At 33.8% G+C, this 25625-nt stretch overlaps 3 protein-coding genes across 5 annotated transcripts; all 3 read right to left on the bottom strand.

The window, feature by feature from the left end:
• Window positions 1-678: 678 nt before the first annotated feature.
• Window positions 679-3836, bottom strand: LOC131609860 (syntaxin-22-like). Its single transcript, XM_058881676.1, has 7 exons — window positions 3545-3836; window positions 3348-3441; window positions 2933-3072; window positions 2572-2640; window positions 2202-2359; window positions 1991-2091; window positions 679-1361 (listed from the first exon to the last, which is right to left on the bottom strand). The coding sequence occupies exons 1-7, from the start codon at window positions 3715-3717 to the stop codon at window positions 1296-1298; spliced, it is 801 nt and encodes a 266-aa protein (XP_058737659.1). The 5' UTR covers window positions 3718-3836; the 3' UTR covers window positions 679-1295.
• A 6933-nt stretch (window positions 3837-10769) lies between these two features.
• On the bottom strand, window positions 10770-15862 carry LOC131609858 (ATP-dependent DNA helicase At3g02060, chloroplastic). 2 transcript variants are annotated; one of them, XM_058881673.1, is made up of 13 exons: window positions 15147-15862; window positions 14452-14677; window positions 14044-14289; window positions 13746-13880; window positions 13532-13656; window positions 13306-13445; window positions 13067-13137; window positions 12811-12972; window positions 12425-12511; window positions 11971-12189; window positions 11518-11874; window positions 11303-11433; window positions 10770-11173 (listed from the first exon to the last, which is right to left on the bottom strand). In XM_058881673.1, exons 1-12 carry the CDS (start codon window positions 15734-15736, stop codon window positions 11332-11334), a joined length of 2460 nt encoding a protein of 819 aa, XP_058737656.1. In that variant the 5' UTR covers window positions 15737-15862; the 3' UTR covers window positions 10770-11173; window positions 11303-11331. The 2 variants fall into 2 exon arrangements, with proteins under 2 accessions (XP_058737656.1, XP_058737655.1); XM_058881672.1 differs by having other exon boundaries at window positions 10770-11433; window positions 15147-15861.
• Window positions 15863-21566: 5704 nt separating this feature from the next.
• Window positions 21567-25254, bottom strand: LOC131609857 (histidine biosynthesis bifunctional protein hisIE, chloroplastic). Of its 2 annotated transcripts, none has more exons than XM_058881670.1 (6): window positions 25099-25254; window positions 23704-23877; window positions 22602-22847; window positions 22398-22493; window positions 22149-22300; window positions 21567-22027 (listed from the first exon to the last, which is right to left on the bottom strand). In XM_058881670.1, exons 2-6 carry the CDS (start codon window positions 23845-23847, stop codon window positions 21811-21813), a joined length of 855 nt encoding a protein of 284 aa, XP_058737653.1. In that variant the 5' UTR covers window positions 23848-23877; window positions 25099-25254; the 3' UTR covers window positions 21567-21810. The 2 variants fall into 2 exon arrangements, with proteins under 2 accessions (XP_058737653.1, XP_058737654.1); XM_058881671.1 differs by having other exon boundaries at window positions 23704-23872; window positions 25099-25251.
• Between the last annotated feature and the right edge of the window lie 371 nt (window positions 25255-25625).

Here is a 25625-nt window from a genome sequence, read left to right as displayed (position 1 = left end):
GAGTTTTTTATATATATTACTACCTCTATCCATTATTAAAAACTATCTTAACTTTTTCTTTTTATCTATTTTTATAAGACTCTCCTCACATTTCATTTTATTATAAATATATCTTATATTTAAGGAAAGAGGTTGAATTAAATATATACATTGAAGCATATAGTTACTTAAATATCAAAAGGAGAGGGATTCAAAGATGAAGATATGTAAAAAATAAATTAAAGAAAATTTTGAGGGAGTCCATTACCAGTTACCACCCATAAGTATAGTAAGTGTATAACCATTTAATCTGTATTTTTTTTGTCTTGACTTTTTAATTCTCTAAAAAAAGAAGCTTGGAACTTAAGTAAACAATGACTAAATTTAAACACAAGCTCACTATAAATAAAAAAATTATCTATAGACGAAGTGAAAATAATCACTCACACAAATCTATCTATAATACCGAAGTTCAAATCTTAGTAAAAACATTCAATTTATTAATATCAGCTTTTTACTAATTGAACCAACCTTAGTAATAATATTCAATTTAATAATTAATTGAACCAACCTTAGTAATAATATTCAATTTAATAATTTTTATTTTTTACTAATTGAACTAAGTATGTGTTTGGAGATAAAGGAAATCACGGTGAAAAGTCACGTTAAACTAGAAACTACACTTAATTGCTTCTTGAAATCACGGTAAAAATGATTGTGAACGCACGGTGGCGGTGATTCACTGGGCAACCAATCAGAGGCTAAGATTTACCTCACTATAAATCTTTAAATAAATTCAATAAATACACTGTCTTATATCACAATTTCATTATAAATTTCTCAATAAATCTTTATTTATATCTAACAAAAACAATATTTTTTTCCTGTTGAAATTGGATGCGGCTCAAGAAGGGATGTCAAAATACACACAAACAGTTTGCTATTAAAGAATTTGGTTATTTGGTGTACAAAATTTCCATTGCAAACTAATATTTCAATAGCAACAACAAATTCAATATTATAAATAGATATAAAAATACAAGATAGTTTTTCCTAAAATTGCTATACATATAAGTCATTTCTTCCAACTTTCACTTGCTAATGTTCACTTAACACATCAAACTGCTGGCTACTGGACTTGAAAAGGCCGCAATAACACTCTTTTAACACATTTCTTTTGGTCCAAACAAACACACTTCACACCACAACACATTTGGACACCAATAGAATATGAGGAGATTCATCAATTTAAATCAATCTTGAAAATGTAATAATGAGGGAGTAAAAAATTTGTCCAACTTATTGTTCATTCCAAATTAAACAAGGAGTACAATGAGTACGATGACCAGGACTGCCACAAATATTAAAAGCATCCACCAACACTGCAATGTAAGAAAAGTTAAATTGAAGTTATATATCAGAATGGTCTACTTACATGCTGGTGATTATATAATAGTTTAACTGAAGTTATAAAGTAGAATTTAAATTATGATGTTATATAAAGTCAGATTCTCTAAAAGGTCATATTAGATCTCAAAATATAACTTAATTTCAAAGACCTGTTAGCTTATTAGTCTATTGACGAAAGCGGGTTTCTCTAAAAAATAGAGTAGGCTTTTAAACAAGCTTTCAAGCTTTCAGACTGTGTTAACCTTTCAAAAAGGCTAGACCAGACTTTAAAAATGAGTTTACGACAGGTGATTTGTTAGACTCAGGCCAAACAATTTCATAGTAGGAAATACTCGAAACTTACAAAGTCTAGCATACTCCCTCCCCTACATACTACCCTTGCATGGCATCTTTTCAAGTTTGACATATTTAGCTATAAGCAGCAAATGAAATTTGTGCAGATGTTATGTATGACATGACAAGAAATAAGGGAATTTTACATGTGTAGTATGCAAATAATGCGATTCGTAGGATCTATTAGATAAAACAATCATATTCTGGAAATAATTTGCAATATCAAGCAGTAAATTGCCAGCATTATATTAGAATCGTTATGACTCACCCATTTATTTTTGGATTTCACACTTTTGGAAGCTTTGGCAAGCTGGACCTTACCTTGAGCTGTTGCACCAGCAGAAGTATCTATATTTGATTGAATGTCATCTGCCAGAATGTCGCAAACAAAATATGAATAAAAAGAATAGCTAAATTTTGTAGCAACAAAAAGCAAGCTATATATATATTTCTATTATGTAGAATGGTAATTTTTTTACCAATAACAATCCCCTGATCATGAACCAAAACAGCAAGGTCCTTGAATATTTCATTTGCTTCTCCAATTTGCTCTTCTATCTCTCTAAGACCCTGATCTCTTTCTTCAATCATGGCTTCATTGAAGGATATTTCATTATCCAATAGAACTATCTCTTGCCTGCAGTTTTATTTCAGTGATCAAGCAAATCAGACCATAAAATACTATCTCACAAATCTTTCTGAAAAAAAACAAAAGTTAAATAAGCCAATAATAAGCTATGCATCTTTGTATTATAATGATACAAATTGTTTACAAATTTACAATAATAAGATTAAGATTGAATAGAATTCAATTGGTCCCGGGAAATAGCTGTAATGTTGCAGACTAACCTCATCTGCCCTCTGATAAAAGGTTGGCTTTCGGGGTCTATCTCAATCGATTCATGACCAGGGCCAGAGCTGCTTACAAACACACAAATGATATAGGAAAGCTCAATATTTGATAATGAAGATAAATAAGGTAATCTGAAGGAGAATCAGATACAAAAAGTAGGTATAATTTGCTGTTCATAGTCCCTATAAAATCACCACTCATCAACATTTGTCTCTAAATACTGAGTCTCTATCGAGATCACAGAAATTAAAAATGAATGAAGATTTTACAGGAATTAAACTTGATCATCATGATTTCTTATGCACTAAAAACATAATTTTCCCAAATTAATTTACATCTATACAAAGAATGGTTGACCTTGTTGGTAAGTTAGAAGCAGGGGCAGCCGGAGTGTAAGTTGATTCACGCTCAGAAGCAAGCTGTTGAACTTTCTGAAACTCTTGCAATGTGGTTTGGAAATCTCTTGCCAACTTAGCATCTTCAATTTTCTTACTAGTCTGCTTAATCAAAGTACAACAAATAATGAGGGCATAACATAACCAACATTCAACTTTAGCTAGCAATCCTAATTTTCAACCACGAAAAAGATACAAACAAATTCGACAACTAAACACAAACCCAAAGAGTGACCTAGTCGGCGACCCAACCATCAATTTCTTCAGTGACAATTTTTTCAGAAACCGTAAAACAACGTGATATGATGAATTTGTGTAATCAAAATTCAAAGTCACTCATGAAAAATTTAAAAAAGAGAGAAATGAATGAAGCATACATTGGCATTAGCATCACGATTAGTTTCAGGCAAGGATTTGAGTTTGGCAGATGTATCCTTCACAAGCTGCAATATCCTCTGTCTCGTATTGTGCCTACAAACCATAGCACAGTGATGATAGAATAAAATTAACCAAAACTATATATAAAAAAAGGTAAACTCAAAAAATTAACCTAAAATACGAAACGTGAACTTACAGTTTCTGACGGTGCTCTGGAGTATCTTTAACGGTTCCGACAGAGTCAACGAGTCGCCGGAAAGTACCGACGGCGGTGTTGATCTGGAAAATTCCGGCAGCGACGGCTTGCGATGGCGACTGGGTTCGACGGGAAGGAGGATTTGAACCACTTTGAATATCTTGAAAACTCATGGTTGAAGTGATCTTCTAAATTCGTGAAATGAAAATGTGAAATGTGAATTATTGTTTGAATGAATTGAGTACTCGAAAGTAACGACTGAGCACTGTCTAGTCCCTACACCTGACCTGTCTTTGGGTCGTTAAATTAAAAAGTTAATTAATTCAATTTGTATTTTTGAATAAAATATCTCTAATATATAATTAATTATATAACAATTTTATTAAAATTCTCTCTTCTAAAGAAAAATTAATATATTTGGGATACCTGTTAAGTTTTGCAAGTGATTAGTTTTTTGTAATGCCGTGAGAGAATAATGTGTATATTCTTTCCTTTCGCATAATAATACTAAAAAAACAAAAGATAGTTGTAGTTTTATATTTTGAAGCGTAGTACTAGTAGTCCTAGTTAATAGTTAGTTGGTAGAAAGAGGAAAATGAAATTGGTTAGAGTTGTCCTCCTTCTACTGCGTGTAACGTGTTGCTCGTGGGAGTGTTCTAGAGTTCCATTCCTTTATTTATTTCTGAGGATGGAATGGAATGTGTAGTAGTAGGTAGCCCCTCCCATTCTTTTTCATATATACACGTAGCTCCTTTTTAGTTTAAATTTTCTCTAATTTTGTAGTTTTTAAATAGTTTAATGTGATTATAATATTGTTTTGAATTGGTCAAACGGCCCAACAAAATTGGTCAAATGTGAAACCTCAATTCAGAGTTTTTACTTGTTTAAAGATGACGAATAGGTAAACACTCGACAAAAGACTATACACTGAAATTCGGTGTTATGCTCATCATAGTCGTTGGAATCAATCCAATGATTTTTAGTACTCTGCGCCGCGTTCATTGGGACAGTTTTAACCATTGCTTATATATAAACATGATCGGGCGATATAACTAGATATGATTTCATTCATTCTTGCAAGTTACATCTCTCTAATCTCACTCCTTAGACATTGAAATGCTGACATTGAAATGCTAACTTTGCAGGTGCACTTCATTCTCTGCCCATCGGAGATTCTTGCCGTCAGACCAGAGAGCTTCTACGGCGGCCTTCCTCAATACCTCACCAATTCTCATGTTCCAAGCCGAAATATTGGTGTTGTCTGTGGGAATAGTTTTGTGATTCTTATGAAATCCTACGATAAATTCATCTGATCTTTTTCATTTCGCCACCACAACTGTTTCTATTAAACAATCATATTACTTTGGATTTGCATAATTGTTGTCAATGGCTACTTCAAACTCGTTCAATCACTCGTCATAGAACATCTTATATAGATATATCATCTTTTACTTCGTCAATTTTCATCATATCCTCGATAACTGGAGGGTTATCATGTGCAAAGGAACCGACCAAAAAACCCCACAAGTACATTGGCTTCGTAATCAAAGGAGAAATATGAAGAAAGGAACTTAGAAGACGAAAAACTCATTTTAGGGTTCCGACCAAAGTAGTCTATTATGAGGTGTTAAGATTCTTGATCGATGAGAGAAGTTTATGTGGCATCATGTATTCAATTATCTTCGAAGAATCGGAGTTTAAAATAGGAAGATTATCACCTTACAAAGGGGACCGATTTGCATGCGCTCAATGACTTTATGACATGCCATTTAGGAAGTATAAAATTGATGGTCTCTTTTGGAGAAGGAAGAGATATAAGGTGATAGACATGCAAGTTCTTGGTTATCCTACAACAACCCCCATCAAAAGAGGAAGGTAAAAAGCCTGACATTTCTAAACAAAGTCGGTTAGACATCAACACTATAGATCCCAATGCGCGCTTATATGAAACCATGACAAATGATGAGCAAGACTTCCAGAACGAGGAAAGAAGGAAGATCCCAAGGCCAACTTCAGAAGGAGAATTTATAGTCATCTAATTAGATAAAAATATAACCATAATAGTATTGATAAGAGTCGGCCTTCCTTACTCCGTAGAAAGAGACCTCATAAAGTACCTCAAATCCAATTTCGACCTCTTCTCCATTTTTCTGAATGTGATTCCCGACAATGATCCTAGCGTGGCTTGTCATCAGTTAAACACCAACCCCTCGATCTGGTATGTGGACCAAAGGAGACTCGTCAATCCTCCAAAAATTTCGAGGCTACTAGGGACACCGTTTAAGGGGTTCTTTAGGATAATTTTATTTTTTGAACTAAAGTACTTTGAATGGTTGTCCAATATCACCCTGGTTACGAAAACGTCAGGCAAATGGAAGATGTATATTGATTGTTAGAACAAGATTTGGTTCTGCAATAATATCTCTGAGTTTTGATGATAACAATGATTATGTTTGTATGATCCATTTTGGTACTCTAATGTTTGTTATTTTGAGTATTTAACAAACAAGTTCTAAATCTGATGAAAGACAGTGCCAAACCATCAGAAGAAACCAAGTTCCGTTTCTGCGCTACACAAGTTTTGCTGAGCAGTAGCAAACCACTTCAGAAGACTTTGAAACTGTGACTCTGATACGCTATCAAAGAAACCAAGTTTTGGAGATCTGAAGACAAAAGTTCCGCGGAACAGTCCAGATGCTGAAGACTTATTTTTTGAAGATAAGGGGTACTGAAGACCAAGTGCTGAAGACTCTCAAGACGAAGTTCTGCAGACTCTGAAGACTTGAAGTTCTAATGACCCAAGGTTTATTCTCTTTCTTCTAACTCATGCTCATAAAACGCCTCTGAAGTCTAAGAAGAATAGAAGATAATATTATGTGGTACAAGATATAAAGTACAAGCAAATGTTTCATTCCACTACCATGAAAGGACAGACGCGTCGTACAATCTTGTCTCCCACGTTGTTCAAGCTGCCAGCTTTCTGGAAATTCTAGAAATTCCCTCCAACGAATATATTATTTTACTTGGCTGTAAATAGGCTTGAAGACCAAAGAAAAAGTTTGCTCATTTCACACATTCTTGAAATATTTTTCATAAGCTCCCTTATTCTCTTTTGTCTATTACTCTTAAATTACTATTTACTTCAGCTTGTGCAGAAGCATTATATTGTAAACAAAATCTTTTCAAACTGTAGTTTGATTGTGCCTTAAGGGACCAGTTGATCAGAATGCCTTAAGATTAGTGTGTCTTAGAGTGTGTAAGTGAGTCACTCGTGGTTAGCTTGTGCATTGTAATAATCTTGAGATTATTGGATTAAGACCTTGTTTGATAAGATAAGGCAAAATCACCTTGGCGGGTGGTCTAGATTAGCTTGATATTTTTCAAGTGAACTAGTACAAACATACCTTGTTCTTTACTTCTTGCATTTTTATCTTTCTTATCAATAGTGAAGTTTTTAAAAGGGGATTTTCTTAGAGAAGAGTTGTTTTTAAAAACCCTGTTCAAACTGCCCTTTCTAGTGTTTTTCACACCTTTAGTTGGTATTAGAGCTCCGATTCTGAGTGATAAAAAGTTTGAATTTTTATCAAGCACTTAACAGTGTTCAGTATCGATCCATACTTTGTGAAAAACAATGGCTAAGAAAATTGTCGTTGTTGATATTAAGGATAGAGATAAATATAGTTCAAAACCTTCTATGCTTGATGGAGAAAATTTTAAGTATTGGAAGCACAAAATTGAAACTTACTTCATGGCTTTTGATTTGGATCTATGGGATTTGATAGTTTATGGCTACAGTTATCCAGTAGATGATAAAGGTATCAGAATTGCAAGAAGTGCAATGTCAGATGATCAAAAGAAGGCTTACAAGAATCACTTCAAAGTTATGTCTATTCTATTATCTGCTATTTTCCACACTAAGTATGAGAAGATCATAGATAAAGAGACTACAAAGTCTATTTTTGATTCTCTTAATATGACTCATGAAGACAATGTTCAAGCTAAGGAAACAAAGGCTCTGGCCTTAATCCATAAATATGAAGCCTTCAAGATGGAAGATAATGAATCTGTTGAAACTATATTTTCAAGATTCTAGATGCTTGTATCAGGACTCAAGATTCTGAACAAAGGATATTCTACTTCTGATCATATCAAAAAGGTTATTAGAAGTATGCCTAAGAAATGGAGACCGATGGTAACTTCCTTGAAGTTGTCCAAGGATTTCAACAATATTATTCTTGAGGAACTAATATGTTCTTTAAAAAGTCACGAGATTGAACTTCAAAAAGATGAACCTCAGAGGAAAGGTAAATCTGTGGCTCTGAAGTGTAGGTCTAAAAAGACAAAGGCTTTTCAAGCTGAAGAAGAAAAATATGAAGAATCTGAAGATTCAAGTGAAGATGAACTATCTCTGAAATCCAGAAGGATAAGTTAGATATAGAAACATAGACAAAGCAAGTTCAGAGGACCAAAAAGAACAAAAGGAAGATCTGAATCTTCATCTGGTTAGAAGAAAGCTTCTGAAAAAATAAGTTACATGTTACGAGTGCAAAGAGCCTGGACACTACAAGAATGAATGTCCAAAGCTCAAAAAAGACAAGAAACCTAAGAAATTTTTCAAAGCTAAGAAGGGTCTCATGGCAACATGAGATGATTCAGAGTCAGAAGAGGAAGATTCTGATGAAGAATATGCAAACGTGGCCCTCATGGCTAAAACAATCACAAGTGAAGTCATCTCAGAATGTGAGCCGACAACAGAGGAGGAGTCAGACTCTAAAGACAAAATAGAGGAATTGTCTTCTATATCACACACTGAACTTGAATCTTGTTTATCAGAAATGATGAAAAGACATCACCTTCTTCTCGGTAAATACAAAACTTTGAAAAAGAAGTTTGTAGTTGCTTCTGAAGACTCTGCTAAGTATGAGCAAGACAATTATGATTTAAACAAAAAGGGTTTTGCTTTAGAAAAATCAAATCTTGTTCTCAAAAGTAAAGTCTCAAAGTTAGAAGAAGAGATTACTTCTATAGCATCTGTTACTGATGAAGTAATTATATACGATAGAACTTTTCAGCATTTATTAGCTAAAAGCATATATAGAAGCAAAATGGCTTCAATGATCTATGGTGTTAGCAAAAATGGAAGTAGAGGCTTGGGATATTCAGGACCATCAAAGAAAATAGATGAGACTCTGATTGTTCTACCAAAACCCCTCTCTGACATTTCGTGCTTGTTGGTACTGAACTGAAATATTCTGAACAAGAAAGTTCTGATTTTAATACATCACAACCACAGACACAGAAGGAAACTTCTAAGCCTAAATATCATGCACAAATTCCACTTGTTTATGTTTTGGCACAAGAGTCCAAACGTGTCAGAACCTCTGGAACTACTAACAAGAAAGGACCCAGAAAGTGGATACATAAGGATGAGATAATATATGTTGCATATATCCTTGTCAAATTTTTTTACTTTACTTCTTTTGTATGCATTTTTTTAGCTTTTACCCAGTTTTTATATCCAATTCAAACACAAAAAACCATTTTAAACTTAACACTAAGTTCTAGGATTTTGTAACTGATCCTGCAAGTTAACTTTAATAAGAGACTAGAGATTATTTTCCAGAAATCTATGCAAACAGTGTCTCCCTCCTAAAAGGGCAAGGAGACTCAAAGGCCTTTGCAGGTATATTATGTTATATGGTGGTTACAGCTTTCCCATGGGGGCGAGAAGTCATATACAATGGTGTTTTACTGTGGTTTTAGGAGTCTTGCTCACGTGAGGTGAGAGGCTCTGGAGATAATTGGCATGATTAGGTATAAGTGTATGGGTTATGGTCAGTATTCGTTATGACCATGTTAAGTGTTATGCTTAAAGGTGTAATGATCTCTCATCTTCCTAGGGGGAGAGTATTTATAAAGGCCTTTTGAATCTAGGGTTTGAATAACCCTGAGTGACGACAACAACTCCCCTCTAATTAGGAGAGATTATTGACCATATATCTTTAAGGAGTTAGTGAAAACTCCCCTCCCTTGACTAACGTCCTTACACGTCATTTTATCCCCAGGCGAGTCTCCAAGTTATCGCCTGGGCGATACGATTCTCGGGCGCGAGTGCCCTAGTTTAGGACTATCACAAATATAACACTACATCTTTTAAAATATTTTTAGGTGATTTCATAAAATCAAGAGAGGGTTTTCAAGAGTTTTAAGTATGTGTGTGTGATTTTCCTTTGTAAAATCAAAAGTTAGTCTCATATCTTTACAAACACTAATCACTCAACATAGATAGACGAGTTTTCACACTTCCTCTCTCTTACAATCCTAAAGCGTCAGATTTCTTATTTCATTATCTTTTACTTTTAACATTTATCTTTCATTATCTTTTACTTTTAACATTTATCTGTAACCTTGAAACTTCTTCTAATAAAGCTTGAGATAACTCTACATAAGAATCTCTGCCATCAGAAAGTTAATGTGTTTTGAAAGAAGTTAATTTCCATATAATTCCAAAAGTATTTTTAGATTTTTATAAATTGACTCTTTACCACTAAGAATGGGAAGGGGAATTTTTCTTTTTCTATTTTGTATGCTCATATTCCTACCTATCGTGAGATCACGTTTAACTACGAAAAAGTTCAAGCCATATTACTGAACTAGACGTGGAAGCAACCTCTATGCACCATCCAAATTTAGAGTCCCTCCTCCCTTAAATGCGATATTAGATGGTTTAAAATTAGAGAAAACTTAATAAAATTAAGGGTTAATAAACTTTTTGGTCCCTCTAAATATTGCAGATTTCGTTTTTAGTCCCTCGAAAATTTTCCTTTAAGAAATCGTCCCTCCAAAATTTTTCGTCTAAATTATTGGTCCCTAACGTCAAATTTGCTAGAGATTAGCTACGACTTTAGCCACTGATTAGCTACGAAATTTGACGTTAGGGACCAATAGTTCGAAAGAAAAATTTTGAAGGGACGATTTCTTGAAGGAAAATTTTGGAGGGACTAAAAACGAAATTTGAAATATTTAAAGGAACGAAAAAGTTCATTAACCCTAAAATTAAAATAGAAAAAAATTGATATTTATTAGTTTTGGGTGAAAGATTATATTTATTCACGCACCGTGATAATAATTATTCATTAATTGAAAATTTGGGATATACTAAAACTTATTATATAAAATAAACTTGCCATTTCAAGAACTAACAATAGAAAATTTCTTAACAACATGCTACAAAAATGCACCATTCATCAATGCTCCAAATCTTTACATTAAATTTCTCTATATCAGATAACTAATGAAATTAAAGACAACAAAAATGTGGTAATAGAATGCTCTACTCCTTGACATATACAAAAGGTAAATTATGGACATTTTGGTTAAAGTTTTACTGGATAAGAATTTTAGGCCATTATAATGTAACTCTTGAAAGTGAAGTTGATTTATGAGGCAAGATTTAAGCTAATCAAGTCGATACTCGATAACTATTCGCCTTCTTGTATTTCCCGTCCATGTCCTGTATAATGCACGAAAACCAGAAGCACGATTTTGACAAAACCAACGAGCTTGCAGCTTGTAAGGACCATACTATGGCTCTGCTCTGATTGTCTCAACTTGTCCAGATGTCTTGCACTGCAAAGACAATCACGCGATACAAATCTTGTTGTGTCTACCATGATTAGTTTGCGGCCGGTAAACATAGTAAATCCGCTCCATGTTTGTAAAATATGATGTATGCAATGAGTTAAGTATCCAACTTACATGTCGGTAGGATCGAACGGGTGAAGAAACTAGTACTTTATGAGGGAAGCTAGTGAAGCATGAAGTTCAGCCATGCAATTAAAGGTCCAATTAAGAAGTTGTTCTTTCGGTAGCTCTAGTAGAAGTTCAGCCTGCACCAGAAATATAGAAGTCGAAATACAAAAGTAGTTGATAAACGTCACTGATTAGAAAAACCGAGAAACGGAGATAGTTACCTTAATTTGGTTCCCTTCAAAAACCAATGAATCTTTATATAGATCCGATGTCATAGATTCTGTCATCATCTTGAAAATCGTTTTAGTCATGTTTGTTTTCATACACACTGTCTTCCCTGAAGAGTAAATTTTGGTTACCCCGATATCAGCTGCCATTCTCCTCAAATAAAGCATCTTTAAGATCACCTCCATGGGTTGAGGCTCTTTGCCATATTGGCGGCGCAAATTCTCGGTAAATTGCATCAGACTCCAGATGTCTTTCTCAGCAACTTGCTCGGCCTCGTTTATTATTTCCATAGGGTTCTCGAGATGATTTATGTATTCAGAAGGAAGGTGCGGATTGATATTTAAGTCAACCTAAATAACAAAGAAGAATAAAACACATCATCTGTAATGTTAACGTTAACACTCATTTCTTTAATCCACTTGTAATTTGTTCTTGAATATGCATACCTGCACTGAGTGATAAGGAACTGATACAACACGGTGATCTTCAACCTTGGATAAACTCTCAAAGAGCATCTCAAAGAAAAGATCAATGCCGACATTTCCAATATCTCCTGTTTGTTGCTCCCCGAAAATAGTACCAAAACCTCTTATACCCATGTCTCTCTCAGCTAGTTGGAAGCCTTGACCAAGTTCACGACATTCTTCAAGGGCTACAAGTCTCTCCTATAGGAAACCACTAAGGAGATGTTAGTTTTAGCCTTTTAGGCATAATATTGCAACAGTCCTCGATGTTTCAAATAAAAGTATAAAGTTAAGTTTAGAAATAATACTCTACTACTCTAGTAGTATATGGAATACACTTTGTTGCATGATATTCATTTATCGTTTCTGATTAATTGAGTTTTTCTTCATGCAATATGTTTCAGAACTAAAAGCTAAAGATTGATCAGAAACATACCAATGCTTGTTCAGAGAGCAGCTTCTTATCAGGATAAAATAAGTATGCGTATGCTTCCTTGTCTGCTCGCCCAACCCTTCCACGCAACTAACAGTGTATTGAAAACAGAAAAAATTGCCAATATTAGTGAAACATAAATAAATGATCAAGTCTTCCTTTCGTTGTTCCAAGAAAAATATGAGACACTTGAGAAATCCCAGCCTCCTCACTCTTTCAGTTAGTTGTTAGGGTTGTGTTTACCATATCCCAAATTCCAAGACATTGCATCAAAACACATTTCAAACATAATAACGATGATCAATTCTATACAAGGCTTGGAGTCAACAACAGAAAATATGATCAACATCTTTAAAAAAGAGTTTGGATAAGATTAGGAAGAACAAAACCTGATACAACTGCGCAAGACCAAATTGTTGAACATCCTGAATGATGATAGTGTTTGCATTTTGAATATCAAGCCCACTTTCAACTATATTTGTGCTGATAAGGATTTTTATTTCACCTAGAGCAAACTTCTCCATCGTATCCTCTAATTGCTTCGAGTATTGCTGCACAAGAAATAAACTCAAACTAGTGCATAGACAAAATATCATTATTTGTAAACTAAGTATGCGATAATACACGTATACTTTTGATAAATACCTTCCCATGGGCAACGGCTATTTCCACATCGGGGAATGCCTCTTGAAGAAACTCCATTGCTTCATCAAGTCCTGTAAGAAAAACAATTGTTGAGAAGCCAGAGTCAATACTATAACAGAGGCGCATTAATATTCTTATTGGCACCACTTTTTTGTGTGATTCGACAACAACGATTAGACTTGGATGATAAACCAATATAAATATGGATCTCTATTCAGAAATGATCAGCTGAGAATTACCTTTAATACGTGGAAGAACATAAAAAACTTGACCACCACGGTCCAGCTCATACTTGATGGCTGATATTGCGTTTTCCTTACTGAATGAAGAAAGTTGAGTCTTTATAGGAACTCTTTCTGGCGGTGGAGTTGAAATTAAACTGAAAATAGAAATCAACGACAGAAATTACAATTGTATTTTACCTATGCTCGCAAGATAGTTCAACTTTATGGAAAGGTTTGTTACCTAGCATCACGAAATCCTGTCAGCGCTAAATAAAGAGTCCGTGGAATAGGAGTTGCAGATAAAGTAAGTACGTCGACGGAAGTTTTAAAAGAAGCAATCCTCTCCTTCTGTTTGACACCAAACCTCTGTGGTGCGATAAATCATTGCGTAATGAGGGGGAGAGTTACAGTATAATCGCAAGAAGTAAAATATTTATTGCAGATATTTTGCAAACCTGTTCCTCATCAACCACAAGCAGGCCAAGATTGCTATAAACAACACGGTTTCCAAGGAGTGCGTGAGTTCCAACAATAATATCTAGGTCACCATTCTTAATCCTTTCCAAGTACGTTTCCTTCTCTGATTTGGTCTGCAAGTAGAGTGAATAAGTGAAATGGTTGTAATTGGTATAAAAGTGAAGTTTACTCACAAATATCCACCTAGAAGAACTAGAAGCATTTAGCTATATTTATTTAACCGTGATTATGTTGCCAAAACTATGACTAAAATGTGAAAAATAATCATAGTCATACCTGAAACCTGCTTAGTAGTCCAACTTTGATATCAGGATATACAGAAAATCGCTCTGAAATAGTATCAAAATGTTGCTTTGCTAGAACTATTGTCGGTGCAAGAACCATTGCTTGTTTTTTAGCTGCAATAACACAGTGGATAGCACGCAGCGCGACCTCGGTTTTACCAAAACCAACATCTCCACATATTAATCTGTCCATTGGAGTCTCTCGCTTTGTCAAATCATTTTCAACATCAATAAAAGCCTGCAAGAATATATGCAATTGGAAGAGATGATATAACAAAATAATCATCACATAAACATACAATATCAAAATCGAAACAAGTAATATGAAGATGTGAACTTCAATGTATTTAAGTAACCAATCCCTTTCGACCAAAACACATAGCATTTATAATGACGCCACCTGTTTCTGATCCGGCGTAGGTTCATAAGCAAATTTTGCTGCGAATTCAGCCACAGCGGGACTTCTGGGATAAGGAGGCCTTCTTTGTCTAAGCCTATGCAGATAGAGTTCCATCAAGTCAACAACCATTTTCTGTATGGCAACCTTCCCTTTAATCTTTCTTTTCTCCCATGCACTAATATCATTCAACTTGCTCAATGTCCTAGGCTTTTTGCTTTCATTTGGACTGTAAAGAAAAGCACACCCCAAAGTCCACTCATCAATTAACAAAATCATTCATATATTATTGAAGCAATTCAAATTCCTATTTAACCATCTTCTAAAGTTCAACAAATTAAAAAGAAGTTAATAGTCTTTTTTGTCCCTAATCCAACAGAACCAAACCCACCTTCCACTAGCAAAGCTTTGTATGGTCTAACCCAATACAAGAATTGTTAGCACTTAGTGGGATTCGAACTGAAACCTAGAGAGGAACACACTCTCAAGACTCAAACCTTCACTTACAGGTCAACCCCTGGGGTCTCTTTGGTCCCTAAATGTGTAAGGCACCGTCACTAATCACTATTGTCCTAGAATGCATCAAAGTTACAAAATAATCTATTGTCCCTAAATGTGTAAGGCACTGTCACTATTGTCCTAGAATGCATCAAAGTTACAAAATAAAGATTAATTTAAGGATGAAAAAGAAAACTCACAGACAATATCTATATAGCATTTTAGAAGCTTGTTTAGCAGGAAGCTTAGCCATTCCATCAGCATACTCAATGAAAACATACTCAATATGTTCAGTCGAATTCTTCGAAACATCCAATTTAATCCCAACAAACCTCCCAATACCAACTTTCTTATGCACAACATAGTCCCCAGACCGAAGAGTATAAGGGTCCACCTTATAACTAATGGTACCATCTTTAGCCTCTCTATCACCCTTAAGCTTCTGAAGCCCCCTCTGCTGTTGCTCCTTAACCATTTGTATATACTTATCAGCTTCTTTAGCGTCCATAACCGTCCTGGAAACCTTCCTTTCGCTATACTCGCGACGAATCCTGTCGTTGAGGACCGCAATAGGGTCGTTTTCAGGGTCGATTTTGGAGGGGGGAGGAGGGGCATAGAGTCGTTGAGTGTGGACTGCATTGAGAGGTGGGAAGGGTGGTAGGTTTTTGAAGGTTTTGCGGTGAAGAGGGTGGTTGAGGATGAAGAAGTTCTTCCATGGTTTTGGGGAAGAGGTGAGTTTGGTGAGGAAGGGTGTGGGAATGGGTTGAGGGGTGGAGAGGAAAGAAGCCATTGAAATGAAGGTGATGGGTGTTTGGGAATTCAGTGTGGCATTGGAAAGTTTGAGGCTTTGGAGAAGATAACAGAGATGAAAATGGAGGTTTTTGAGAGGTTTTGTTTGGAATTTGGACCAAGAAAGAAACTAAATATCTTACGCACAACACGCAACGGATAATATTGCAATTCAGTCCTTAAAGTAAATTATTTTTTAATTTTCTACCCCTATTTCGCATTGATTCTTCTTTATTTATACTACTTGTCAATCATTCAAATAAGGAAAATTCTTAGGTGGACACGGACCTAAGAAATTGTTTTAACACAACCAATTATATAATTTTAATTAATTAAAAAATAAATTAAGAATTTTTTCTCTCCTTCATAGTCTCAATCACACTATGAATCTAATTAAAAACAAAATTAAAATAAAAATAAATTAAAAATTATTCTCTTCTTATTGGTTGTGCACTTGTGCCTAAGAATATAGATATATGGTCGTTTCCATGCAAGAATTGCTCATAATAAATAATTTCACCTGGTCTTTTAATCAAATTTATTCTAGATTGTAAATATTTATAAAAAAAATATTTAAATCTATCTGATTCTCATATTAGTTGTTTACTCATATTAGTTCTTTTAAAAGTTATAGATATTTTTTCAAATGTTATAGATTTTTTTATATATAGAGATTTAATTGATAGTAAGTGAGTACTATAATAACTCAACATTTTTTTTAATATCAAACATAATATACTAAAAAAAGAAAGGTAAATTTTAAAGCTTAATAGAAATATCCACAAAACACAAGAAGGGTTAGGAAACTACTAACAATAAACAAGATATAACATAGAACAACAAACAAGACAAACAATCAAACGACGTTATTGAGGAAGGGATCGTCCAGAATCAGACTGTAGCTATTAAGAACTAACTCGCTACTCACACGTTAAATCTCAAATCAACCAGATCAATGATCAATAGATTAGGTCTCCTCAAAAGAGAAACAGAAAATTCACCACTAATTTTTTATTGGATAATAGAGTTGTGAACATTTTAAAATATCAATCATCTTATTGAACTATTTGACAATGTTCTATAAAGTTAATCATTAATTTAGTAATAATTTATCAATTGATGTTGGATGAAATAAAAATGTGTTTTAAAAATATATTTCTTAGGTCACTTTGAAAATAAAAATAAAAAATCTCTCAAATGTAAGATCGTAATTTGATGTATCTCTATAATGAGTCGTTATTAGAAGATAAATGCCCTTAAAATAAATTGGTCAAAGGAGTTTTCAATGTGCACATGTTAAAAATTGAATAGAGAGTTTGGTATAACTAAGCTTAAAATATTGTGTGAAGTGTAAAATTTTAAAAATTCAATAAATTCCACATGGCCAACACACTCTAATAATAATCATATAGGGGAGGGTGATCGTTTAGGGTGTGCCCTTAAGGGATATGTAATTTTGTAAACAAGAGACAACACACATCTCTAATAACAGTCACACGCGTCGTTGTCTAGTCAATTTGACTTAGTTCGATCGTTTCATTAATTTCCCACATGTTTTCTAGATGTTTGACCAAGCTTAATAAGCATCATTGAGCATACTTTGATCATAAGTACTAAATTCATTAAAATCTATTAGAAAAACCTTTTATTGTATACTCAAGGTGTACATCTTGCTTTACACATCTTCAGTTAATTTGCACTAAGGGTTCATCAAAGCTGCAAAGTATTGCTGCAAAACAAATCAAATTTCTACCTTTGGTACCCTAATCTTTTTAGGTCCTGGTGCATTAGTAGCTCTAATAGGTTTAGAGTTATTACCTTTAAACCTTCTTAGTTTATCATATAAAAACAACTTTAAGTTGCCAAAATTATTACATAAAGAGCATTTATAAATAGGACGATTCAATTTCTTCCTATTATTGAAACATTTACTATGTGATCTATTTGATTTAAACCATAATCCATTTTATTTAAGGAAATTATTTGATTTGATAAAATCAAATTTAGGTTTTCTTTCCCCTTAGTAAATTTACTTAGGGTTTCATGTAAATTATTCACTTCCTTCTTCATTAAAACACAAGTTTCACAATTATTAGCTTTGTTTCTAATATTAGCGTTTTCATACTTTAATGGTTTCACTGTTATTCTCTAGAAATTCAATATAATACTTAAGCTCTACAATGCTCTTTTCCATTTTATCATGTTTCATGATTAATTTAGCATTCAATTTAAATAATTTCTTGAACAATAAAGTTGTTACCTCCCAACCATCTTCTTTGTCAAAGACTTACAAACAAACATGTTCATCTTCTTCATCAGATAATAGATATGAAGGACCTTTGAACATTATCCAAGAGGTTGATTCTTCAAGAATTATTTGTGATGTTGAATTTATAAAGATATGCCTTGTTGAGACTTCCTCCTCATTTCTTCTTTCAAATATTCCACTAGATAAAGCTTATTCATCTTCTTCGTTGATGGAAGAAAATATTCATTTTGATGAAGTTTCTTTGTTGTTAGACGATAAATATTATAAGGATAATTTGTCTACCGATATTGTTTTGTCAATTGAAACCATTATAGTTGACTTTCGTTCTTCTTCAAAAGAGTTTATTGATGTGATAATGATTCTTTTAGGTTTCTTGAGCTTATTCATTCATCTTTCAACAGTTGAATCAACTCGTTAATTTTTTTGAATATTTATTTCTTTCTAGATTTTTCTTGGAAATCATAAACATTTTCATCTCTTGATTTAAGGATTGAATCATATTTCTACTTTGAATTCTTAACTCTTAGATATTTATTAGTTATAAAAGTTCTAACATGTCTTCCAAGATTTCCAATGGTTGAACACTAGTTATGAAGATAACATTCACATTCATCTAGCGTTTCAAATTATTTGTCGTATGTGTTGATTCCCTCTTGTTTCATACTTGGAGAGACTCCATAGATTATCTCAAAAGTGTCTCACACTTCTTTGTCAGAATTATTATCATGGACATAAAAGAATTAATTTTTACTCAATGACGTAACCAACAAGTTGTTTACCTTTGAAATCAAGTTGGAACTGTCTTTTTTGGTTCAAAGAAAATCAGGTTTATCTACTACTTCACTATTAATACAGTGAGTAGGGATAAATAAACAATTGACTATAGTTTCTCATCATTGGAGATCAATACTTTCAATGAAAACTTTAAATCTAGCTTTACATATATTAAATCTGTCACCATTAAATGATGGAGGTGTGTTTAGAAAAAAACCTCTTATTATAAGAAATGTTTGAAGTCATCATTCTGCTGAGACAATCAGTCTTTAAATAAGAGTTTGGCTTTGATACCACTTGTTAGACATGTAACTCAAAACACAAGAGTGTGTGAATTGTGTAGATTTAAAAAAAAATTGACTAAAAAAAGTCTTTGCAAATATCAGAGTTTAAATTACAATTACACCCTTACCTAGAATAATGATAATCACTAAGCACAAGAACACTCTTAAAGCACTAAGGCAAAAAAAATGTGAGAAAAATGAGAGAGTTATAGTAAAAGATGGGAGAATGAAAAAGTAGGATTACAGTTTTTTTTAGTGATTTAAATTGATAGAGACTTTGTATTTATAGGCCGAAACGTGACTTAAATTTGGAAATAATGCATGGGCGAAATGAGTGTCATAATAGATTAGGCCGAGCGATTATTACATGTGAATAATTGATTGTTTAAACGATAAATGAAAGATTTTGATATTTAATCATTGCCAATCATTAAGAGATTGTTCTAATCGATTATAGGTGTTACAAAGTGAAAATAATCCATTAGAGCACTAGGGCTAATCGATTATTCAGTTGTAAAACAACTCACAATTGATCAAACAATTTCATAATCAGTTAGCTAGATCTTAAAAATATTTTTAGGTGCTCTTAACAAAATAAGAGAGACTCTTCAAAGGTTTTATGTGTGTGTGATTGTGTTAGTAATTCCAGAGGTATTTATGCCTACACAGGACACTTGTCACTCAGACATATACAACCAGACGAGCTTTCATACTTCTTCTCTTCATAATTCTAAAATTCAAGTTTTGGCATCATTAACTTTGACTTTAGAATCACATGAGAACTTTGAATCTTTAGCTTGATGAGACTTGAGATGTCTTCAAGTTAATCACGATCATTAGACATTAGAGAGACCAAACCACCTGAGAACCTTGAAACATGAGTTTTCACTTGAATGTCATTGGACATCAGTGTTGAATTCAAAGAGATAACTTGACTCTTTAAGTAGAGCATCTTCGATCACTTGAGCTATCTTCAAGAGATAAGGACTTTACTAGATATCGTTGGATATTAGGTGCTGTCATCATCAAAACCGAACACTTAATTGTAGTTTTGCTATCAACAAATTTCATCACCTTTAATCATTTTGATAGTACTTGCAAGCACATAGATCCACATTGTGTTTATGCACAATCTTACAAACGTTTGACTTTACTTCTAAAAAACTTTTAAAATTCAAATGGAGGATTGTTTAAAATTGAATGGAGAGTTTGGTAGAACTTGACAAGAAATAAGCACAAGTTTGAACTATTACGCGAAGTGTGAATCTGAAAAGTTCAATAAATCACACATTGAAGGAACAACACACTCTAGTAAAATTTATATATTGGATGGTGAACTTTTAGGGCGTGTCTTAACGGGTAGGAAATTTTGAAAATGGGAGACAACACTCTTGTCATGACCATCATATGTGTGTGCAACCGCCGTTGTGTAGTCGTCTGACTCGATTAAGTTCGGGCTTGGGATGGACATTAATTTTTGTAACCACAATTGCAAAAAAATAATTTAACATTAATTTTTTAATAAATGCGATGTTCTGATCCGTTTCATTAATTTTTCACACATTTTCTGTGCGCGTAAACATTGAAATGTTTTGAAAATGTGTAAGAATTTTATTTTGATCTTGACCAAGTAAATCTAAAATGTTAATCATGCAATTGTGTCCATGAAAGATGTTTTTTGAAACTTAGAAATAGCATATTTCAAGCATCCTCAATTTAAAAACCAAACTCCTATATCATACAATACTTATGACACATTTTTCAATCGTGAAGATGACCACCACTTTCTCCATATCAACTAGTATATAAATGTAGATTGCTTCAATAAACTTCATTAACAAACAGCTAGCTTGGAGTAACTTGTGAAATTAACCAACAAAAGCAAGCTTGGTGTAACAATGAATCTAAAAGTCAAGAAAATGATCCAAATTATTGGGATGCTTATGCTGATTTCAATATCAACTGCTCAAGATGTTAGCCAGATAGGCCATCTGGGGCAATGCCTTGGTAAATGTGGAGATGATGTTTTTTCTTGTGTGGTTGGATGTTACGGTAAGAAGGTTGTGAATTTCTTGGGTTGTGCTATGAACTGTGGAGGAGCTAATGCATTGTGCATGACCCATTGCACAAGTACTGTTATTCCTTCACTTTCTCCTAACCCAGATCCACTGTCATAATCTGTTCATCTCTGCTTCTAATTTATCAGGGAATAATTTCAGAGAAAGTATTGTTGAATCATATTCAGACCGCAGATGCAAGCGTGCATACTTGTCTACTGTAATCTGCCTTTTGGCATGTAATAACTATATTATGGCTATAAGAATTAGTAATTGTAGATCCACTAGCTTTTTCTAAGAATGTATCTGTAAAAGTGGCTTAATAACAATGATTAAAATATCAATATAATTATTTAAAAACATAACATTTAATATGTAATTATTTAAAATCACATGCTTTTCACTTATTCTTGAGATGACAGTATGGAATCAAACAAGAGTCAAAGCTAAAATCAATAAATTAACAGCATTACAGGAGTAAACAGGTTTTACAATCTAAGTTAAGCAAATAAAGACTAAGAGGACAAGAGAAGAACAACTCAGGCAGGGTATTACAGACCTGCAGTTTGCTTTATGTGCCAGAGTTACCCCTAGGCTGACACAGTCACACGGCAACTGCGTATCTTGTACATCCGAATATGACACCAGAAGCTAAATATGTTGTTTAAAATACAGACTTGACAAAGAACATTCAATTTTCCACCGGTTTCTGGGTTGTGCGACTTTTCTTTTCCTCAATACCAGACTTGGAAAATCTCTGGCGCAGAACCTGCAAAACATCTTCTACTTTAACATCTTTCAGTGCCAACAGAACCATTGCATGATAGAGTACATCAGCCATTTCTGAAGCAGTGCGTGACTTGTCCTCATTATTCTCAAGTGTTTGACACAACTCATTTGCTTCTTCTCTGCAAGTAGAAATACAGTTACAATCAAAGTGAGAGGCGTTAAATAGTTCATCTATTTTCTCAAATGTGACTTATTGTAATAAAATTTGAGTTTCAAGGAAACACTTTTAATATACCATACCTGATTTTAGAGCACAGTAACTTATCATTAAGCAATAACCGCTTTGTCCATGAAGGCTTTCCATTTTCTTCTTCTACTAACTCTGCCTTACGCTGGGAAATTGTTGACTCTAATGCATACAGAGAGGTTAATGCCAATTTGTTTCCTTCAGCCTGTAACAGATAACCAAATCAATTTAAATGTTGCTGACCTTTCTCACAAGGAACACAGGAGTCAATGACATGCTAGTTTTAATTGGTTGAAGCAAACCTCTTCCTCTTTTAACAAGTCAAAGACTGGTGTATAGTAGCATGTTTCAGCCCCCGTGTGGCAGGTAGGGCCATCAGGTTTCCCAAGGTAGATTATCTAAGTTGTTACCAAGGAAAAAGAAAAGGTACTCAACATTCCATAACAAAAAACTGAAAATGTAAAAAGATAAAAAAAGGTCAACGGAGAAAAGTGGCGAGAGCTTACAGAATCACGGTCACAATCAAGAAAGACGTCATGGACATTGATAAAATTATTGGAGGTCTCTCCTTTGGTCCACAATGATGATCTTGACCGGCTAAAGAATGTGGCCTTGCGAGAAGATATTGTTGTAGCCACAGCTTCTCTATTTGCAAAGCCTTGCATTAGTATGGCACCTGTGTCAACATTCTGAGCTATTGCCACAGCCAAACCTTTATCATCCCATTTTACACCGTCCAGCAATGAGTCTGCCTGACAAAAGTTTAGCTTTTTAATATGAAAACAAGAATTTATAACATCAAAAAGAACATCAAGAGAGATAACGAATGAAAAGAACAAGTGCCATGATATTTCATAAGCAATCAAATGATGATTTGATGAACATTCTTGCTAGTATTAACGGCATATTTACAATAACCAAAAAAGTGTAAAGTATTTAGAGCATTTTCAACCAAGTGATGAAAGGGAAAAAGTTACAATCATGTGACAGACCAACTCCATTTAGAAATATGCATGATTACTATAATAGATGCTTATGCAGTCAATCATTTTTTAAAATCAAGAGCAAGGTGGATGCTTGTACAAGATACTTCTACACAGTCTAATTATCAATAAAACCAAATGCAGAGTCACATTGCATGTTCACTACCACTAGATAATTTATAACAGGAAATCCTAGGCCTCGTATATCTGGAATGGATAGTAAGCAAAAGTGGTAATTCCTCTGTTTGCATGCATTGGTGTCTCAAAGGACTTGTTTATTCTTATACTAACAATATCTCTCAGACAGTAACATTTATAACCAGGTTAGCGGATGTTCACGTGTTAACAGTTTATACAAGCCTGTGCATGAACCTTGTTCCTGATTTTTTTTATATAACAGTGCACACAACAAATCATACTGATACTGTCTTTTTCAAGGTCACATTGATAAATTCTAACATGAGATCTAACATTTAACATCAAGGCCAAACATTAAAGTAAGGAGAATGCACTGTAATTAGTCAATACACCTTACTTTTTTCAAGGGCTCTAATTGCTCGTTATCTAAATAACCAATCAAATGTCCAAATCTAAGAAAATAACTAGTTAGATCACCTGAAAGTACCTTAGGGTCAGATGTGTGCATAGAAGCAAAAGCTAAGTGGTTGGTCCTGTAACCGCATCTGGGATAGCCATGGCTAGAAAAGGAGAGATTGCACTTCTGGAAACCTCTGGCAGATTGAAGCATGTGAACGTTGGAAATAGCCATTGAATTGGAACGCCTCTTAGAACCACTTGACTTTGCAATTGTAAAGAAACAAACAACTTTTTGTTAGGAACCAATTCATAGAGCCTTAATATAGGACCGTAGCCAATCATGGTAAAAAAAAAGTCTATAAACACTGTGCACTAAGGCTGGCCTGTGGGCCTTAAGTTAAACAAAATTAAATTGGATGGCTGAGCCCACAATTAATTTTGTTCAATCTAAATATTATGAATAAATACATTCCAACATCTAATCCTAAGATTCTTCTGCAAGTTATCAGCATTCTATCAACAAAGCTCTTTCATCTAAGGGGCAACATAAGAATGACTAAAAGCAAAGAAAATGAAATTGAAGTAAAACTTGCACTTAAAAATCAGAGGAAACATGTCAGAGAGACTACATACATTTTTTTCCCATTAATATGACCCAAAGAACTATGAAGCACGGACACCCCAAACAAGACATTGACACTGACATGGCAACACCGGTGATAATTTGAAAAAATGAATAAAGTAAATGTAATCACAAGTGTCGGTGTAGGTGTCCGACACGAACACAGACACGCCTTTTTTCAAAGGTGTCGGTGCTACATTGCCAAAGAGTTTGCAGAGCTTTTCATTACACAGACCTCTACATATATTATCAAATTCAAAACTGCTACAATCTCGCAAACTTCTAGGATCTACACCTCCCATTGCGCCAATTTCTTTTAATGCCTAGTTGCCCTCCCTTCTCTTTCACTCCTATTACTCACATTTTCTTATCCCCTTTAGCCAACTATAACTAACATTATGGGTTACCTAACAGTATGATTCCAACAAAAATTGCACCGATTATGGTTTCAATGACAAGATTTCAGCAGTTATGGTTTTAACCATAATAACTATCTCCAAAATTACTTTTGTACCGAAAATCACCTATTCAACCATAACTACCTCAAATGAAAATAAAATTAGTAAATTACATTCATAACTTAAAACTAAAAATTATGACCATGAAACATTGAAATTTGAAACTGAATCCGAGGAAATGAAAATATCGACCATAACTATCGCTATTGCAGCAGCCACTAGAAATTGAAAATTGAAAACCAAAGAGCACAAGAAATTGAAAACTGAAAACTAGGGAGCACATTAATGGTTTCTTCAACAACAACAGTGTTAACAAATACTACTAAATAGTATTCCATGCCAGAAGAAATTTCAGAGATTAGAGCAATTAGCAAATGGAGAAGGAGAATAAATTAGCAATTACCAAAGAAAGAAGAAGGGAGGAGAGACGCCAGCACTGTCGTCAGAGGCGTGTGCGGTAATGTGGTGGCCGGCCGGTGGCGTGGCTTGCGTTTTCGATTTTTCCCCTTTTCGTTTCTCCTGCGTGGGATTTCTTCAGTTCACAGAGTGTGAGAGGAGATTTTATAATGGTAAAAATATCCTTGTTAAAATTTAATAAAAACGAATTAACAAAAAATTTTAGTGGTGGAATTGAAAATTTTAATTTGAATAGAAAAATATGGTAGTGTATTTTGAAAGTTCGATATTCACTTTTACTATTTTGTTAAAAAATAAATTTAACACATGGGTTTTTTTTTTATAAATTCGATATTTTTTATGATTTTTTGAATTTTTAAAAAAATCGATATTTTATATTCAATAAGCAAAAACAATTTGTTAACACTATTGAATTTTTTAAAAAAATATTGTAGTTTATTGGATTTTTTAATAAAAATCTTATATTTCAACATTTTTCAATTTTTCTCACAACTTCTGCTTCACTACATTGTC

This window comes from Vicia villosa, linkage group LG6 (genome assembly GCF_029867415.1).
Source record: "Vicia villosa cultivar HV-30 ecotype Madison, WI linkage group LG6, Vvil1.0, whole genome shotgun sequence".
NCBI lineage: Eukaryota > Viridiplantae > Streptophyta > Magnoliopsida > Fabales > Fabaceae > Vicia > Vicia villosa.
This window is presented reverse-complemented; position numbering and strand designations above follow the sequence as displayed.

What these genes read in the sequence shown, in the direction of transcription:
- LOC131609860 (XM_058881676.1), bottom strand. Translation starts at nt 3,717, where the DNA reads ATGAGTTTTCAAGATATTCAAAGTGGTTCAAATCCTCCTTCCCGTCGA. An exon ending in CCAGAGCACCGTCAGAAACT is followed by an intron (nt 3,442 to 3,544) that starts GTAAGTTCACGT and finishes TATGGTTTGTAG; the next exon opens with GCACAATACGAGACAGAGGA. An exon ending in ATCGTGATGCTAATGCCAAT is followed by an intron (nt 3,073 to 3,347) that starts GTATGCTTCATT and finishes TTGATTAAGCAG; the next exon opens with ACTAGTAAGAAAATTGAAGA.
- LOC131609858 (XM_058881673.1), bottom strand. Translation starts at nt 15,736, where the DNA reads ATGGCTTCTTTCCTCTCCACCCCTCAACCCATTCCCACACCCTTCCTC. An exon ending in TTCCTTATCACTCAGTGCAG is followed by an intron (nt 11,875 to 11,970) that starts GTATGCATATTC and finishes TTTGTTATTTAG; the next exon opens with GTTGACTTAAATATCAATCC. An exon ending in TTGAAGGGAACCAAATTAAG is followed by an intron (nt 11,434 to 11,517) that starts GTAACTATCTCC and finishes TTTCTGGTGCAG; the next exon opens with GCTGAACTTCTACTAGAGCT.
- LOC131609857 (XM_058881670.1), bottom strand. Translation starts at nt 23,847, where the DNA reads ATGGCTATTTCCAACGTTCACATGCTTCAATCTGCCAGAGGTTTCCAG. An exon ending in TTGATTGTGACCGTGATTCT is followed by an intron (nt 22,494 to 22,601) that starts GTAAGCTCTCGC and finishes GTAACAACTTAG; the next exon opens with ATAATCTACCTTGGGAAACC. An exon ending in ACTTGTTAAAAGAGGAAGAG is followed by an intron (nt 22,301 to 22,397) that starts GTTTGCTTCAAC and finishes TATCTGTTACAG; the next exon opens with GCTGAAGGAAACAAATTGGC.